General features: G+C 42.6%; 1 protein-coding gene across 1 annotated transcript in view; it reads left to right on the top strand.

Moving 5' to 3' along the window:
- Positions 1–20692, top strand: part of MTCL3 (MTCL family member 3) — a gene marked incomplete at its 5' end in the record, with an annotated part of 145732 nt that overhangs the window by 236 nt on the left and 124804 nt on the right. Inside the window, 4 exons of the mRNA XM_082250911.1 lie at positions 1–496; positions 797–1021; positions 9918–10076; positions 15130–15201. The exon at positions 1–496 is cut by the window's left edge and continues 236 nt beyond it. Of these exons, the coding sequence (XP_082107037.1) occupies positions 1–496; positions 797–1021; positions 9918–10076; positions 15130–15201 (952 nt within the window). The remainder of the gene's footprint in view (positions 497–796; positions 1022–9917; positions 10077–15129; positions 15202–20692) is intronic.

Genomic DNA, 20692 nt, shown 5'->3' with positions numbered 1-20692 from the left:
GCGGAGCGGGAAGGAGGGAGCTGTCCATAGCGGCGGTGGTGCTGAAAGCAGCTCCTTATCTAGGGCGGAGGCCGGGGGGGAGCTGGAGGGTCAGTACATACAGCCCTCCGACCTGTCACCTGCAAGAACGGAGCCCAACAGGGTGGGCACCCCTGAGCAATCAGGGGACGGATCCCCGAAGACCGTGAAGGTGAAAGGGAAAAGCCCCTCCCCGAAGGGGGGAGATGGGGCGCAGTCCTCCCAGCCGATGGGGAAGAGCCCCAAAAAACAAAGCGGGGCTTACTGGAAGGAGGGCTGTCTGCAGTCTGAGCTGATGCAGTTCCATCTGAAGAAAGGCCTAGCCGCCGCTGCAGGATCCAACAAAGAGCCCGACAATGGGCAGCCTGCACAGCAGCAGCAGCAGGTTGGAGATCAGGAGGGATGGAGGGCAAGCAGCGGCTTCCAGGAGCTCCAGGATGAGGTGGAAAAACTGAAGGAGGAGAATGATAGTCTGAAGGTGAGGGCTGCCATTGTCTGTACATGTGGTGATGTCATGGGGGAAGCCAGGCCTGGCTGTCAGCTGGCAGACATACACTTGGCTCTAATGTCTGCTGCATTCATCTTACTGCAGTGTCTCATCTTCTCCACAGCTGCAGATCTGCATCACTCAGCACACCACCACATAACGCTAGCTTATTTATTTCTCTCTCCGTAACATCAGCATCACATCATACTTATATAATATATACTAATGTCACTCATTTCTTCCTCCCTTGTCCCCCCAACCCCTGTAACTCTTCCATGTTCCTGTGAGTAGAATGAAATCGACGAGATGAGGACGGAGATGGACGAGATGAGGGACACCTTCTTCGAAGAGGACGCTTGTCAGCTGCAGGAAATGCGCCACGAGCTGGAGAGGGCCAACAAGAACTGCAGGATCCTGCAGTACCGCCTCCGGAAGGCAGAACGCAAGAAGCTCCGCTATGCCCAGACAGGGGAGATCGACGGGGAGCTTTTACGTAGCTTGGAGCAGGACTTAAAGGTGAGCTTGTCTATACTAAATCTGGTTAAAGTGGAACCAGACCCACTGATGTATCTGTTTTCTAAAAGAGTTACATACAAAGTGTATGGCTGAATTCGCATCGACACAGGAGATCACATGTAATGAAGGAGCAGTGCGCTCCGAATTACATGCGATCTCACAAGCCGCATATATGTGAACCGGCACTAGAATGATACCTGTTTGGGCTTATTTACACTTGTGCTCATAAGTTTACACACCCTGTATGATTTCTTGGCCATTGTTTCCGAGAATATGAATGATAACACAAAAACTTTTCTTTCACTCATGGTTAGTGTTTGGCTGAAGCCATTTATTGCAAACTAGATTCATGTGGGAGGCAAAATGGGACTTTCATGGTACTACATAGAAGGCTTGTAAGTCAGTACATATAAAAAAATATAAAGTTATTTGGATATACGTTAAAAGATATAATACAAGCTTTCCTTGTGAGGACAAAAGTATAAGACATTGTTTAATGTTGTCTAAAACAAACAGCTGTACATTAAAGACAGTTCAATACATAGTTGTATCTATGATACCAAGCTGCTGCTCTAACAGTCAATAGGGTCACCGCTGGAAATAATGGGACCAACCCCAAGGTTAATGGCGTATGCTAGTAGAACCCAACAGGTTTCACGGAAATACCGCTTCCTCAGGGGTTAAAAGAGGAGAATATATATATATATATATATATATATATATATATATATAGATATAAATATCTGTAGATAACAAAGTAATGTAGAGTCAGAAATCAATTAAGTATATACATATAAACAGCCACCAGAAATAATTTACAATATATCTAACAAAATAATTATTGTTATTATTATAACAGTGATACTGTCAATATAGTCAACCTAGCAGAATGCAAAGAATTATAATATAGGAAGGTTCTATATGAAATAAAGATGGCAAAAGGCCTATGGTACCCGAAAGGAGATCCCCACAAGGGGGAATCAACTGTGTTTACTCTTTAAATCAAAATGACAACAGAAACTACCCAAATGACCCTGATCAAAAGTTTACATACCCTGGGGATTTTGGCCTGATAAAATGCACACAAGTTGACACAAAGGGATTCTAATGGCTATTAAAAGGTAACCATACTCACCTGTGATGTGTTTGCTTGTAATTAGTGCCTGTGTATAAAAGGTCAATGAGTTTCTGGACTCCTGACAGACCCTTGCATGTTTCATCCAGTGCAGCACTGACGTTTCTGGATTCTGAGTCATGGGGAAAGCAAAAGGATTGTCAAAGGATCTGCGGGAAAAGGTAGTTGAACTGTATAAAACAGGAAAGGGATACAAAAAAGATATCCAAGGAATTGAGAATGCCAATCAGCAATATTCAAACTCTAATCAAGAAGTGGAAAATGAGGGGTTCTGTTGAAACCAAACCACGGTCAGGTAGACCAACTAAAATTTCAGCCACAACTGCCAGGAAAATTGTCCGGGATGCAAAGAAAAATCCACAAATAACTTCAGGTGAAATACAGGACTCTCTGAAAATATGAGGTGTGGCTGGTTCAAGATGCACAATAAGGAGGCACTTGAAGAAAGATGGGCTGCATGGTCGAGTCGCCAGAAGAAAGACATTACTATGAAAATACCACAAAGTATCCCCCTTACAATATGCCAAACAGCACAGAGACAAACCTCAAACCTTTTGGCACAAAGTCATTTGGCGTGATGAGACCGAAATTTAGCTTTTTGGCCACAACCATAAACTCTACATTTGGAGAGGAGTCAACAAGGCCTATGATGAAAGGCACACCATTCCTACTATGAAACACGGAGGTGAATCGCTGATGTTTTGAGGATGTGTGAGCTACAAAGGCACAGGATTTTTTTTCAGAATTGATGGCAAGATGAATGCAGTATGTTATCAAAAAATACTGGAGGAAAATTTGCATTCATCAGCCCGGAAGCTGCGCATGGGATGTACTTGGACATTCCAACATGACAATGATCCTAAATACAAGGCCAAGTCGACCTGTCATTGGCTACAGCAGAATAAAATGAAGGTTCTGGAATGGCCATCTCAGTCTCCTGACCTCAATATCATTGAGCCACTCTGGGGAGATCTCAAACGCGCAGTTCATGCAAGACAGCCCAAGAATTTACAGGAACTGGAGGCTTTTTGCCAGGAAGAAAGGGCAGCTTTACCATCTGAGAAGATAAAGAGCCTCATCCACAAATATCACAAAAGACTTCAAGCTGTCATTGATGTTAAAGGGGGGGCAATACATGGTATTAATAACTGGGGTATATAAACTTTTTATCAGGGTCATTTGGGTAGTTTCTGTTGTCATTATGATTTAAAAAGAGTAAACACAGTTGATTGATAATAAATGGCTTCAGCCAAACACTAACCATGAGTGAAAGAAAAGTTTTTGTGTTATCATTCATATTCTCGGAAAAATGGCCAAGAAATCATAAATTCTGCCACGGTATGTAAACCTAGGAACACAACTATACACTTGCTTCCACTTTAACACACATTAATATGCCTACCACATCAACATGCTTTTTTTATGTGCTTTTGATGCTTCAGTGATGCTTTTTTGAAGCTTTTACTACCTCCAGCCCGCCATATAGACAAATGACAGCGGGCGAGATCTTCTCTTGTTCTGGGATGACATCATACGACGTCACCCCAGTCTCATTGCACTTGTGCGGCAATCGCGGGCGTGCCGTGTCCCTGAGACACGACGCGACCCCGATCTCGGTAAAGAGCCAATGCCGTGGCTCTTCACCCATGGGATCAGCTGTGTCCAGTCACAGCTGATCACATGTAAACAAGGAAATGCCAGTTGAGACGGCCCAGCAGCATCTCCTCACAGGGGAGACCTGTACAGATAATTAGAGCACCAATAATCAGTGCAGCCCCAACAGTGCCCATCGGTAATGCCAATCTGTGCCCATCAGTAATGCCAATTTGTGCCCACCAGTGATGTCAATCTGTGCCCATCAGTAATGCCAGTCAGTGCCCATCAGTTCCGCCCATCAGCACCGCCTATCATTGCCCATAAGTGCCACTTCTCAGTGCCTATCAGTGCTCATCAGTGCCGCCCATCAGTGGTGCAAACTACTGCCTCATCAGTGCCACCTCATCAGGGCCCATCAGTGCCGCCTCATTAGTGCCCAGCAGTGCAGCCTATCAGTGCCTATCAGTGAAGCCTCATCAGCGCACATCAGGGAAGGAGAAACATTTTTACAATTTTCTAATAGAAACTTAGAAAAACTTTTTTTTTTTTCAAATTTTTCTTTTTTATTTAGCAAAAAATAAAAAAACCAGCGGTGATTAAATACCACCAAAAGAAAGCTCTATTTGTGTAAAAAAAATTGTAAAAGTTTTATTTGGGTACAGTGTTGCATGACCACGCATTTGTCATTCAAAGTGTGACAGTGCTAAAAACTAAAAATTGGCCTAGGTAGGACACTTTCATGGAAAAAAAAAAATAGCAAATAATAATAAAAAAAACAAATATAGCATATACAGTTGCGACACAAGTCATATTGTAACTGAATGTTATTTAAAATGACCTTTCCTTTTCAACTTGCAGCTCTGTAATTTCCTGCGAAATGCAATGCAATATGGCTACCTGTGTACAGAACGCCCCCCATTTATGTAATTTCCTGCTTGTGTGATTGGCTCACTGATTTTACCAAAAGTCTACACTAAGATACAAGTCAGATTTCAGCCATCCCCTGCAGCAAAAATGTCATTTTTGGTGGAGATACTCCCCATTGGAAATCACATCTAAAGGGATGCAGACCCTGCAGTTTTCCACATTAGAGCTTTGCAGGTGCAGCAGCAGGTTGATAATTAAGACGCCACTCCCGTTAGCCTCACTTTTGCACAGGGGCACAGACAAACACACAGGGATTTCTTCAGAAAAACAAAAGGTAGGAATCTGCAACAAAGTTTGTAATGTACATAGATCAACCAGAGGGGAATGTTTTTTTCCTCAACAAAAGTGCAGTTACACTTTAAAGTGTTACTAAACTCAGGACCCTGAATTCACTATATCTAGTCTACCACCATACACAGAACATGGAAATGCAATTATTGTAGTAAACATAAACTGCTAAATACCTTTTCTCATCAGCAGTAAATAGCAGTCTTGTGACTTCAATCAGTGTCTGGCCGAGCACTGGTTAAAGCTTGTAGGAGGAGTTTTCATTCTCCTCTGACTGTCCTATGAAGCTGCATGGCCCCTGACCATCTGTCTGGACAGTGCTGATTGGCCCTGTGCTGATCACATCACCCTCCCAAAAAAAAACAATTCTCTAGCAATATACACCAAACTGAGCATGTGCAGAGTGTCCCCAAGGCTCTGTTCTATCAGGAGATGGATTGGAGACTGTTGAAGAAGGTGAGAATCAGAGACAACAGGATCAAACAGCCTTTTTACACAATGCAGAGGATTACACCTTAGGTTCCACAGTGAGTATAACAAGCATGCCTTACTGCATATGCAGACTGATTTTACTGTTGTGGGTTTAGTAACATTTTAATGAAGCTTGGCAAATGCCCTGTGCATGTCTTGATTTTCAATTTTTTTTTTTTAAGGGGCCCAGTAGAACCCCAGCTCAGTAGTACCCCCATTCAGCAGATCCCCAGCTCATTGGAAGCCTTGTTAACATATCCCCTGCTGAGTAGTACCACCTGCTCTGTTGATGGCTTGCCTAGTAGTACCCCCAGGTCTGCTGATGCCCCACTCAATAGTACCCCCAACTCTGCTGATGCCCCACTCAGTAGTACCCCAAGCTCTGCTGATGTACCACTTAATAGTACCTCCAGCTTTGCTGATCCCCCACTCAGTAGTAAGCCAGGGCTGTGGATAAGGGGGTACGAGTGATCCTCCTGTATGGGACCAAGGCCAGCCTTGGTGAATCAGATGTGGGCAGGAAGGGTGTTCAGCAAATTGGGGGGGGGGGGCAATACTGTTACAGATGCCCTGTATGAGCAATCCTCTGTCTCCCACTGGCTTTCAGCTGCTGCAGAGAGAGCCATACAAGGGATTGCTTCCAGTAGTTGTCAACCTGCCGCATCGATCACCCACCCTGTGCATACATTTCCCCTTGCTGCTCACCCCCGCAGTGCTCCTGGCTTTCCTCCTCTTCTTCACACCGCCAGCCTCAAACACACAATAGGATCCTTCAGGGTGGAGAAAGGGGGAGGGGTCTGGTAAATATTTCACATTTACTAGCTCCTTTTATTCCTGAATAAACACAACTGTGTTAATTTATAACTGAAGCATAGTAAACTGTGTTTATTTGGGAGGCGGAGGGGGGTTGGGCTTTTAGGTTGGATGTATGGGCCCTGTGGTTTCTGACAGCAGCCCTGCCACCAGCTCTGCTGATCCTCCACTCAGTTATAAATCCCAATTCTGCTGATCCTCTGGTTTGCTAATCTTCCTCTCTCTCTGGTCCCTGCTCATCTCCTGCTATATTGCTCCCACGCTGTGCACTACATTTGACATTGCTAGTTTCTCTAGCTTCGGTTCCCCAATTCTGCTGATCCTCTGCTGCACAGTCCTTTCTCTCCACTCTCCACTCACCTTCCACTATAGCATTCCCATGTTGCACACTACATGTGTGGTCTGCTACTTGCTCCACTCAAGCTCACCTTACTGCTGCTCCTCCGCGCTGTGCACCAGATGCGATGTCTGCACCAGACACTACCAAAATATATATACACATGAACTGGAAGTGACTGCTGATGATGTCTTTCTGGCTCGCAAAGCTAAAGCTGAATAAAAGCCTATCAAAGCTTCTGGTGCTGTAAGCGAACTTTGTCATAGACTTCTATGGAGGCTTTGAAAACTCTATGAAGCACCAAGCAAGTGACGGGGTATAATCTTTGAAGCGAAGCAAAGCAATCACTACATGTAAGCAGGACTGTAAGGTAACCATTTTATTTAGTGACAGGTGCTTTGATTGGCATTCAGAATGCTTCAACAAAGCATGTCTAATGCCACATTTTGAAGCAAGTGTAAACCATCCCTTACAATTACTAGTGCGCTTATATCCGCTCTCAAATTCAATAAATAAAATACCAGTGTATGGCTCCCCACAATTCTAAAAAAATGTGTAGCTGCCCCTTTAAATGGTGAATAGTAAATCACTTCTAAATGAGAAAACAACAAAACAATAAAGATTGGCGCTCAGAGAAAAGCTCTCAAACCCAAAACCAAAAATGTAATATATTGCAGCTTACCAGTCATTAGATGTGATGGCTGCATCAGTTTTCTTTTCTTTGAGTTTTTTTCTCTCTGTCTTCACCTGGTGATCCTGCCAGTAAAACACCCCCCTTATTAGTTAGGCACAACACTGGAGGAATGAACAGAAGAGGCACAGCAGACTGCAGCATTGTCAATCAAGGGGGGAGGGTAGTGTTAAATGTATTAGCAGATTTAGAAACACTAACTAGTTGAAGTCAAACTCCAGCTCACACGTTATAATCAGTAACAGAAAACGTGTTTTCCTTTTGGGAGAATGGTTTTGCGTTAATGCACCCCTGCCAGTGTTAAATGGTTTGTCTCATCCATATACACTGATAAATTCTGCTGGAGCGATTGTGCTTTTTGAAAAACAACAGAATTAGATGAAAAAAGAGAAAAGAAAGAAAGCCTAAAAAAGGAAACTAATGCAGCCATAATATCTAAGAATTGGTCAGCTGTAATATAATAAATGTTTACTTCTGAGTTTATTACTGCTTTAAGAGTTAGTGATTAGGTACTACACTTGATTTCAGATCAAATGTTTTTGACTACATAGGTGGGAGATTTTACAACATGGAAATAATCTATGAAAGTTGGAGGTAAGAAAAGTGAAGGCGTTGCCAGTAACAGCAAAATAAATCTATCCTGGTTGCCTATAAACTGCTATTGACAAAAATCCTATTTTGGTTTAATCTATATTATTTACATTTGCCTGTATATAGACCAGCATATAAAGCACAGTGACTTAGAGCCGGTTCACACTACCACGACCAGAAAGTCGCCCTGTGACTTGAAGAGACTTGTTTAGAGACTTGGAAGAGACTTGGAAGAGACTTGTGTACTACTTTGAAGAGACAGGCGACTTTGTCTGTGCGGAATGCCTGGCTAATCTCTTTCTTATTCCTGGAAAGTCTGATAACAAGTCGCTTCAATTAAGATAAGGAGGCGACTCCCATTGAAGTATATGGGACAGTCAATCACAAGTCGCCTCAAAGTAGTACAGGACCCTTTTCTGAAGTCGGAGCGACTTCAGTAGTGCCAATTAAGACGGCACTGATTGATTAACATTGCTTTTGTTATGTCAAGCGACCTGGGGCTACACAAGTCGCCTCACAAGTCGTACTAGTGTGAATGGGCTCTTAGTGGTTAGTTCTCCTGCCTTGTAGCAATGGGTTCCTTAGTTTGACTACTGGCTAGGACGCTACCTGCATGGAGTTTGCATTTCCCCCTATTCTTTGCTTGGGTTTCCTCCCACACTCCAAAGACATGCTGGTTCCTGTCTAAAATCGACCCTTGTATTAAATTCTGCAGAGTGTACCCAAGATGGCAGCCTCCTAAGCAGATTAAGCACTTTGAGTCCCTTAGGAGAAAAGCACAAAAAATTAAATGTATTAGTTTAAATATTTTTTTTTATTGTAAAATTGGAGGTACTTAAAGTAATATTAAGCCCTCACTTTCAGCAGGTTGTATAATCACTTACTGAGTATTCAGCTTCTTTATCTTTTAAACATTGCCTATGTTCCACTTTAAGCTGTTGCTATGGTCACTTCCCCGGGTTTCCTTTATCAGGGTGGCTCCTTTCTCTTGCAGTGTTCTATTGAGCCACCCCTGCATGCAGGGACAATAGCCCTGTTGCCTAGGATGGCAAGGCACTTCCCTGCTCATTCAGTCTCCTCCCCCTTTCCTTCTTCAAGCTAACAGACTGGCTGGAGACTGCACTGTCCACTGTTAACTCTTACACGTGAAGAGTGGAGGTTCAGGGAAGCAACATTAAAGCAGTTTTAAACATTAAGATAAAAAGCCTTCTGTGTGCAGCAGCCTCCCCAGCACCCCCTAATACTTAACCGAGCCCCGTCTCTATCCAGCGATATCCACATATATGTGTGCATAAATATATATATATATATATATATATATATATATATATATATATATATATACGTATATATATATATATATATACGTATATATATATATATATATATATTATATATATATATATATATATATTATATATATATACTTTAACTTATTTATAGTTATTTATTATATTATAATTTATGATTTTGTGTTTCAAACTTTATCACATCTGGGATGTCTACTAGAGTCTTGTTTGGTCAGGTTTAAGTCAGTAATTACTAATTGTAGGCCTACAATACATTATACCAAATTTCCATGCAAAAAATTGTACCGCTTTTGGTACAAAATTCCTGACCTAATCATACCGCCAGGGAGGTTAATGCAATGTTTCAGTAAATAGAGAGAGCGAGGTGTAGTATTCATATCATTAAATCAAATTTCATCTCGGCTTATAGCAGTCTAATGTAGTTAAACTTATGGAAACTAATTTTTGGTTGCTGTTGGTTAGTGTGTAGCAGTGTTTTTGCAATGAGGTTGATTAACTAAAACTGGAGAGTGCAACATATGGTGTAGCTGTGCATGGCAGCCAACTTCAGCTTGTTTAATTAGGCTTTGACTAAAGACCTGGACGCTGATTGGTTTCTATACACAGCTGCAAAAGATTTTGCTCTCCTCAGCTTTAGTAAATCAACCCCAGTTTGTTAATAAATAAGCCCAGTACTGGCAATATGTTGAATATTAGTACAGTATATTTCTTTACAACTGTTTACAACTGCCTTTTAGGTAGCCAAGGATGTATCGGTTAGACTTCACCATGAGCTGGAAAATGTGGAAGAGAAGCGGACTAAAACAGAGGAAGAGAATGAAAAGCTACGTCAGCAGCTCATTGAAGTTGATATAACTAAGCAAGCTCTGCAGAATGAACTTGAAAAGCTCAAGGAGGTGAGTGCATCCTCTAATACACAGTACTAAAGTAGTGCTCAAGGTCTTTGAAGATCCAGTACTTTCATCAGCTTACCGTATCATTTCATATTATATCTCATATTCTATTATATCATATTATCCATGGTCCTGAATAATTAGGATTAAATCATGGATCGGGATTAAAGAGTGGATCCTTCTGCACAAATATTAGAAATTGCTTAACTACCTGACAATATTTATTTTATATTCCAAAAAATAGCACATTGCATTTTTTTAATGTATTAAAAGAAGGCAGTAATAACAATAATTTATTTTCTATGTTGGTGCCATTCAACATCGTTTTCTAAATTGTCAAATCAAATTAACTTATAATATAATATATATAAACTTGATATAAAGGGCATGTTAGGTTAAAATCTTTACTGTAGGGTTCATTTATAAACCCACTGGGGCTCCTGAATATGTAGGGAAATTTTAAAGGTTGAACATGAAAAACATGTCCTTTTTCAGCCTATGAAACTGTGGCATAAATATTTCCGTTTTCCAAGGCGTCAGTGGTTGCCCACATCAGTGATTAGCCCACTTAACCTGTTTTTGTTTAAAAATGAAAAGGATGTTTCTCATCCCCTCACCACTACTTCTGCCACACCAGCCTTTCTTTCTCTTTCCTTTCCTATCTTTTTCTGCATCATTTTGTCATTAAGGTATTATCCTAAGATAGACAGACTGCAAGCAGTGCTTGCAGTCATCCCGGGAAAAAACAGGGGCCATGCCAGGTATGTGAGCTGTGCATGTGCAGCTCAGTGTACATAGTGTACTCTGAGCTGCACATGCACAGCTCAGCTCACATCCCTGGCATGGCCCCTTTGTGCTGGGATGACTGACTTCTGTGCATGTGCAGGAGTGACATCATCCTACGCCGGCCAATGAAGATGGCCAAAGACTGGCACCCAGAAGAAGATGCCGGTGCTGGAAAGGGACAGGGACCCATGGAGGAGAGGCGAGTTTAGCTCCTCTTTAATTCAACATTTCTTTTGTTATTTATTGTCTTCATGCACATCAGTGTTGAAGAACATTGGTACATTGGTAGATCATTAGACACCTAAAGCTGAACTCATAGCATCATCATTCCTTTTCACCATATGTGTACATGTACTATTATCTGTACTCTACAGTCTTCTGACAACTTACAAAAAAAAAAAGAAAAAAATGTTTTTGTGGGTTACTACAACTTGTACTTCTGCCTCAATAGTTGACACAAGTGCTGCAGCTATTATAGACACAAGCACTGGCATTGTGTCTCCCTGTGTGGCTTGTGTTCATGCGGGGATCTGTCAGTTGTTTTATTTCGCTCAACCCGCTGGTTGCACGAAAAAAATTGTGTGTGTACCTAATTTTACAGACCGGAATAACATCTTGTAGATCTTTGAAACCTTCATCACCCTACTGAAAACATTACGCTTTAATATGAACTGGCTGTTTCATCCCAATAGCAATCCAGTACCCGTATAACTCATTTTAATAAATGAGGCAGAATATGTCAAGATCATTAATGTTTGATGCTCATGCCACTACAGCATATGGCAGCATTATATGTGTCTTGCCAACAACAGTATAATTATATTGCATTGCCCAGGATCAGTTTTGGCAGTCTTCCACACTGCCCCTCCTATTACAAGTGTCCTGCGTCCACAAGCTGCAGACAAATGGGCGAGGTCTGTCTTCAGCTGGCTCCTAGAGAATAATAGTTAGCCTGAAGCAAATCATGCAGACAGCTCAGTGCAAAGGTGCTGTTCTTGGATGGGCAAAATACTGTTTGTAAGTTTGCCCACAGCTACCTGATGCCAATTTAGGGTGGTTGCTTCATTGGATAGTCATCTTACCAGTATTTTTTTGGGCTATGTCTTTAACACCTAATGTTGATGAAGGTAAAACTTAGCAAAGAAACCTCATTTTAAATGGATGTGTAAATCTTAGCTAAGACACCTCTGCCTTATAGGTAAATAAGGCCATATATACAGGATTTAATGCTCCTCTCCCTGTAGTACTATGCCTATATTTTTCCTGCCTGAGTCAAATATTAATAATAATTGCAATTTGTCATACAGCAGGTAGAAAAAAAAACAATAAAAAAAGGAACCACACACTTATTGACATTCAATATATGGTCAGTATTTACGTAGGCATGAAGGTAACAGTTGTCAAGAGACCAGAAGCAGTAGAAGTTGACCATTGTTAGTACCAACATGATCTGGACTTTGGGTTAGGGCACAGGCTGCTTCGACTTAGATTACATCTTGTACTTGTAAAGCCGGGTAAACACAGATTGAAATTTGGCCGGTTCAGGAGGAACCATCCAAGTTTCGCTCCGTGTGTTGTCTTCCCTGTTTAAAAGACTGTCAAACAGCCTTGCTGAGAAACCTTTTTCGATGAGTGGTCTGCAGGCAATGGCTTCTCAATATGTTTTGACAGCGGAAAAGTCCCCACTGCCAGCATACAGTAGTGCAGAGGGGAGGATTCCTGCATCCATCTCGCTTGTGTGGATGCAGGAACCTGTTCCTTTTTTTTTTTTCATTCAGCCTGCAGGTTGAACAAAAAACGAATGGTGTGTACCCAGCTTAAGACTACAGGGATCCAAACACCAGGTAGCTAAATTAGATTGGGGTTGGCCTGTGCAAATACTGACTATTGATTTAAAAAAATTCTCATTTAAACTAGCGTAAATTGACTGGATCAGGAATTGATCTCTTGTCTATGGGCACTCAGGAATTCATTTATTAAAGGTAAATAGGCTGTTTACTTTGCAAGAAAGTTGCAGTGTGCAATAGAATCTTTTCCAGAGCTTAGAGAATGTAGTGCAATTTCAGTTTGCAAATTATTAGCAATCACTTGCAAGGAAAATTAAAGAAACAGCATTTCTGTTTGCGCATGATTGGATTATGGAAGTCAATAGAGATTCACCTCATTCACTAAACGCAGGGGAAAATTCTCTTGTCTATTTTTTTTAGCAAATAAACCCCTTTGAGACATCCCAAGGTAAAAGAATTAAAAGAATTTAGTGATATAATAGAGTGTCTGCAAGCCAGGGGTGGATCCAGAGTCTAGTCTTGGGAGAGGCACTGCCAGAAAATAGACTGTTGCTTACAGAACTGTTTACAGTCCTAACCTTGTTTAAAACATTGACACATTTAAAATGATGACACTTTCTCTCAGCTCGAAAGAGGTAGGGAAGAATAGTGAGACCTGCCAACCACAGTGATGAAAGTGTTAAGGCCAGCCGTGACAGAGGTAGCGGTCTTAACACTTTTATCAACTTCACAGGAGATCTTTATGTTTTCCCCAGGGGTCTCCTGATGCGCTACAGTACAGCGCATCTCTTCATCTGGGACTCCTTCCTTCCTCCACACACCGTGGCAAAACTAAAGTGGAAGGCTGCTACAGTGCACCTCTACATCCGGGACTCATGCCCCTACAGCAGGGATGCTCAACCTTTTGAGGAGATAGGGCGACTTTAGAGACTTGGTTACCGGTAGCGGGCCCCAATGAGTGGAGCCGGCAAATGACAGGTCTGTGTCCACTCAGCATATGCAGACCAGACATGGACACAGCCCGCTCTACTCTATGGGCCCTCCGATCCGCCCAGACAGAAGGGGACAGACAGTGGATAGGATTGGAGATAGGCAGGTGTAAGCGGGCACAAGTCTTACATGTGCCGCTCTATAGAGGTAAATGGAGGTCTGATTGGGTCCACCCGAAAAACAAACAGGCGGACCCGATTAGACCGATTGTGTGAAAGGGGCCTAAGGCTGCTTTCACACAGATGCACTGCCATTTACCTGCACCTCAACTGACCTCAATCTTCACTTCTTCCTCAGAATTCCTGCAGGCATCGCTGGCTGCTGCTGTCCCCCAGGTGGGTATGGCTGGTAGCTGCTGCTGGCTGTCCTACAGAGCTGGTACTGCTGGTGTGTACTGCTGGCTGGTACTGTTGGTGGGTTCTGCTGGCTGGTACTGCTGGTGGGTACTGCTGGCTGGTGCTGGTGGGTACTGCTGGTGGGTTCTGCTGACTGGTACTGCCAGTGGGTACTGCTGGCTGGTACTGCTGGTGGGTTCTGCTAGCTGGTACTGCTGGCTGGTGCTGGTGGGTACTGCTGGCAGGTAGTGCTGGCTGGTACTGCTGGGGGGTTCTGCTGATTGGTACTGCTGATGGGTACTGCTGGCTGGTACTTCTGGTAGGTACTGCTGGTGGGTACTGCTGGCTGGTACTGCTGGAAGGTACTACTGGCTGGTAGTGCTGGCGGTCTGTTGGTGGGTACTGCTGGCGGGCACTGCTGACTGGTAGTGCTGGCTAGTAGTGCTGGTGGGTACTGCTGGTGAGTACTGCTGGGAGGTACTGCTGGAGGGCACTGTTGGTGGGTATTGCTGGAGGGTACTGTTGGTGGGTTTTTTGGCTGGTACTGCTGGTGGGTACTGTTGGTGGGTTATGCTGGCTGATACTGCTGGCGGGTACTGTTGGTAGATATTGCTGGCTGGTACTGCTGGCGGGTACTGTTGGTTGGTATTGCTGGTGGGTACTGCTGGTGGGTATTTCTGGATGTACTGCTGGTGCATACTGTTGGTGGGTATTGCTGGCGGGTACTGCTGGCAGGTACTGTTGGTGGGTATTGCTGGTGGGTATTGTTGACTGGTTCCTGACCCACCATTCCTGAGCATCAGTGTGACAGTAGCCGGGCTGGAGGAAGCATGCGGCTGCAGTAGAGAGAAGACAAGAGCCGGCGCTATACAGGAAGCATTGGCTCATTTTCCTCTTGTGCCAGCTCAGTTCCTTCACACGGATCCCCGGATCCGCCTCTGCTGCAAGCACCTTCTCCTCCATGAATATAAACACCATGTTTAAAGCTACGCCTAAAGATATCTTCAAACGATTAGGTCATATATGCTTGTTTGCCTATTTTCTGCTGGTTATGGCAGGCTCTACACAAAGGAATATAGACATCACTACAGTTGAATAACCATTTCTACTATATAACAGTGTTTGTTCATTTCTGTTTTATTTTCATTATGCTTTCAGTTATCTTTAAAGAGAAGAGGAAGCAAAGATGCACAAAAATCAGAAAAGAAGACTTTACAGACTCCAACAGAGGTATCTTTATTATTATTTATATTCTTTATTGTTTAACTGTTGAACATCTGCATAGAGAGGAACATTTTATGGGTTAACCTTACTGCTACCTTTGCAGTTAGTTTGTAGGCACAAGATTACTGCATCATTGGTGAGCTTAGCACTAAAAGGCAACAAACACTTTTAGCTTGCCAAAAGTTGTAATCATCATTAGCACTCGGTCTTATCTGCCACCTATGATGCATTAACTCTCTGCCTGTGTACTAAATATTGTCATATAAATATCCAGTGAACAAAAATAAATCATTAAAATGCCCTGATGATCCAGTCTCACAGAAATGTCATGGCTCCTTCTCAGGGCTCTTCTACTAGTTATGGGGAATCCTGAGTGATGCATGAGATCATTGAGATTGTGTGGGAAGAAGTTGCCTGGTAAAATACAGTGGCACCGTCCACTATCAAAATATAGAAGTAATAGCAAATCCAGATATGCAAGGGAAGCAAAGGGAAAGGGGGCTGGAAATGGTGGGCGGCAAGACCAAGCATATCTGGGTAAAGGGGGATTTGATTGTGCCTAAGAAACACTGTATACAGCAAAAAATATATTAAAAAAATATCAAAATTGATTTAAACATAGAAAATATGACAGATCAATTAAACAAATATGGATAATCATAATCATTATACATGTTTCAATACATATCTCCAAAAAAGTGGAGGTGTGTATAAAGATTCACTGCTGGATCGCGCGTTTCGCTGTAGGCGCTTCATCAGGATCCAACGGATGTAGTTCAAAGTAAATGTATCCAATAATATCATATCCCTTATCTGAGAATAGGCCGTAAACACTTTAAGCAATAAAAAATCTCTCATGGGTCGATAAGTAAACTCATGTATCCAGAGGTCCCAGGATCCCTTACAATAACGGGGCTGGTAGTAGATTCATACAAAAAGACCTCTATGTTTTCAGGTGAGCCTCACATCCAAGGGTTAAATAACCCCATATATCAGTAGGGATGTGTATTGGAAATAAGTAGAGAGAATAGGTCTTCACATGCCGCACATCCAACAGGGAGAGACCGTGGCCTGTTGGATGTGCGGCGTGTGAAGACCTATTCTCTCTATCTCTGGCTCACAGAGATACAGGGATATTTTTCTCTCCATTTCCCTGACAATGTATGAACTTATGGTCTGGATTGGACACCCTGCTCGTCCTTTGTTACTTGCCTATTTATTTCCAATACACATCCCTACTGATATATGGTGTTATTTAACCCTTGGAAGAGAGTCTCACCTGTAAACATAGAGGTCTCTTTCTATGAATCTACTACCAGCCCCTTTATTGTAAAGGATCCTGGGACCTCTGGATACATGAGTTTACTTATCGACCCATAAGAGATTTTTTATTGCTTAAAGCGTTTACGGCCTATTCTCAGAGAAGGGATATGATATTATTGTATACATTTACTTTGAACTACATCCGTTGGATCCTGATGAAGCGCCTACAGCGAAACCCGCAATCCAGCAGTGAATCTTTATACACACCTCCACTTTTTGGAGATATGTATTGAAACATGTATAATGATTATGATTATCCATATTTGTTTAATTGATCTGTCATATTTTCTATGTTTAAATACATTTTGATATTTTTTAATATATTTTTTGCTGTATACAGTGTTTCTTAGGCACAATCAAATCCCCCTTTACCCAGATATGCTTGATGCATGAGATCACATAAACAGGACTCCAGGAGTGGATTTCTTGCTGGATGAGCTTTGAATGCCTGTACAGTGACTGTCTATGGCACCCTGGAATTCTGTGTTCCACCCAGATTCTGGGAATAACAGGGGTGGTACATATGCAAAGTTCTAGTAACAGGAAAAAAAATATTCAAGAAGTAGGACTCCATCGTTTTTATTAAGAAAAAATACAACATTGATAGGTGAAACAAACTTACAGAGCACCTCATTGAAACCCAGTATTGAAGTTAAAATTCCACGTTCAGTGTTAATTACATTGACCAATAACCTGCACATGGATGACCACTATTAGCTAGGAATTCTAAAATTATCAATGTATTTAGTAAACTATTTGTAAAATGTAAACCTGTCGCAAATCTGTACAATCTAGACTAAACATCTTTAAAAAAAAAAATGCATAATAAGAGGTTAATATGAGTGAATGAAGCAAAGCTTTGCTGACTTCCATCCTCCAATCATGTACTTAAAAAAAAAATGTTTATCCATGTACATGATTGGATATTCTTTGCAAAGGGAAACTTCAGCACATTCACTAAGCTCTGGGTCAAGATCCCTTACAAAATGAATTTTCCCTGCCTATTTACCTTTAGTGAATCAACCCCACATGTCAAAGCAATCAGCAGATCTAGAGATATAGGCAGTTTTATACAGTTGCATTATATCGTTATATACAGATATTTTTCTGTAAATCTGAACTTGTCCCCACCCTGTCTAATCTTCCATGCTCCTTTAATGTAATGGGGGACCCCACTAACCTATAGACTAAAGCACTAGGCCAAATTCAACCTTTTCAGGAAAAAATTGGGATCTGGATATAATTTAAGCTCAATTCTTGAGGATCAAATACTTGTAATGTGTTTTTTTTTTGTAAATACTTGTAACTTTTACAGAAGAGAAGTTTACTTATTTATATTCTCATCATATGTTCAATTTCATTTGACCAGAATTGTGCCAATTTACAATATTTGTGATGAAAGAGACTGTTTATTTTTATTTTTTAGAGTGCGGTATGTTGTATATATCACGCATTGCTAGGTGTAGGGGCAGGTTTTATCCTTAACAACACTGGTCTAGCAGGAAACCAATTCACTTATCACTGACATATCCTTCAGTCTCCAAAAGTGGTATTTAATCATACTAAAGCCATATCCCTGTTGGCTGGGCAAGAATCATTTTTTGTGTCAAATGTTCACCGAGTGCAAATGGTAAATGAGGTGTGTAACATAAGGTCATTTAAAATGAAGTATAATAAACGTGTTCCCTGGAGAGCTGCCACATGATATCCTCATACAAGATATCAAACAATAATAAATACAAAGGGGTTGATTTACTAAAACTGGAGCGAGCAAAATCTTGTGTAACTCTACATAGAAACCAATCAGCTTCCAGTTTTTTTTTGTCAAAGCTTAAAGGGTAACTCCACTTTCGTGGGGAAAAAAATCAGCAAATAAAGAAAAAACAATATAGCGTATACAATTGCGACACACATCATATTGTAATTGAATTTTATTAAATGTTCTTGCATGGCAAGACCTCTTACTGTTATCTCACATATATATTCTTATTATTATAGCCAAATTTACCACCCTAACTCCTCCCACAGTTTTTACACTACATAGACAGTAATATACCGAAACGTGTGGATTATTCCCGATTGGTGTGCTATTACTTTGTGGAACGTTTTGCCTAATGGTTCACGAAATATCGGCGATTTTGTGGCGAAATTGATCCCATGGGAATGAATGTTCAAAACTAGAGTGGGAGCTGACAAACGCTAGAGTAGTCGCTAAAAAATCAGGACATGATTTCTAAACTGCCACCACTCCCTCATTTTCAAGCCCACCTACACAAATCTTATATCAAAACGTTCAGCTATCCCTGCTGCCACTAAAAATGTCCACGGCTAAGTCATAGTCCTGATAGTTTTCACAATTTCTTAACTGCTGCCACTCCTCCCCCCCCTCCCCCACACAAACACACACACACCACACACACAACACACACACAACACACACACAACACACACACACCACACACCCCACACACACACACACACCACACAAACACACTCCACACACCCCACACACACACACACACCACACACACACACTCCACACACCCCACACACCACACCCCCCCACCCACACACACACACACACAAAACACACACCACACACACACTCCACACACCCCACACACACACACACACCACACACACAACACACACACTCCACACACCCCACACACACACACACACACACCACACACACAACACACACACACCACACACCCCACACACACACACACACACACACACTCCACACACCCCACACACCACACCCCCCCACCCACACACACACACACAAAACACACACCACACACACACTCCACACACCCCACACACACACACACACACCACACACACACACTCCACACACCCCACACACCACACCCCCCCCACCCACACACACACAACACACACCACACACACACTCCACACACCCCACACATACACACACACACCCAACACACACACCACACACACGCACACACACCACACACCCCCACACACACACTACACACCACACACACAACACACACCCCACACACCACACCCCCCCCCACACACACACCCAACACACACCGCACACACACACCACACACCCCCACACACACACTACACACCACACACCCAACACAACACCCCCCCCCCACACACACACACCACACACACACACACACCACACCCCACACACACCACACCCCACACACACCACACCCCACACACATTACATGCACCACACACACATCACACACCACACACACCGCATACTCCCCACACACAACATACCACACACACCACACACACACACACACACACCCCACACACACATCACACACACACCACACACACATCACACACACACCCCCACACCCCCCCCCCCCCCCCACACACACACACACACACACACACACACACATACACGGCAAGAACACTTCACGTTTTCTAGTTATAAATGACCTTTCCTTTTCAATCTGAAGCCGTTGTAATTTTCTGAAATTGCAATGCAATATGGCTACCTGGATTTGTTCTGTACACAGAATGTGTACTGACCACACCCCAGAAACATTTCCTGCTTGTGTGATTGGCTCACCAATTTTCCCAGCAGTCTGCACTAACATACAAGTCAGATTTCAGGCATCCCCTGCAACAAAAACTTTTATTTTTGGTGAGATACTTCCAATAGGAAAATTTCTAAAGGGATGCCAGTCCAGCAGATTTCCTCATTAGAGCCCTGCAGCTGCCAAAGCTGACAGATAATTATTAAACCACTCCCATACAAACAGAAAAATATAATTAGCATTGCTTTGCGGCAAGAAGCGCTGTAAAATGTTGCGTGACTTTGAGGTCACAAAAGTGTGAAAGGGGCCTTTAGTAATCAAGGTATAGTGTGCCCCCATCAATGCAGAGTGACCAGCATTCCCCCTTTTCAATGCAGTGACCAGTGTGCCCCCTTTCAATGCAGAGAGACCACAGCGTGCCCCCTTTCAATGCAGAGAGACCAGCGTGCCCCCTTTCAATGCAGAGAAACCAGCGTGCCATGCCCCCTTTCAATGCAGAGAGACCAGCGTGCCGTGCCCCCTTTCAATACAGAGTAACCAGCGTGCTGTGCTCCCTTTCAATGCAGAGAGACCAGTGTCCCCCCATTCAATGCAGAAAGACCAGCGTGCCCCCTTTCAATGCAGAG

The sequence above is a fragment of the Pelophylax lessonae genome, assembly GCF_965119305.1.
Source record: "Pelophylax lessonae genome assembly, chromosome: 3".
Classification (NCBI taxonomy): Eukaryota; Metazoa; Chordata; class Amphibia; order Anura; family Ranidae; genus Pelophylax; species Pelophylax lessonae.
The sequence above is the reverse complement of the archived record's forward strand: the minus strand, read 5'-3'. Positions and strand labels throughout refer to the sequence as shown.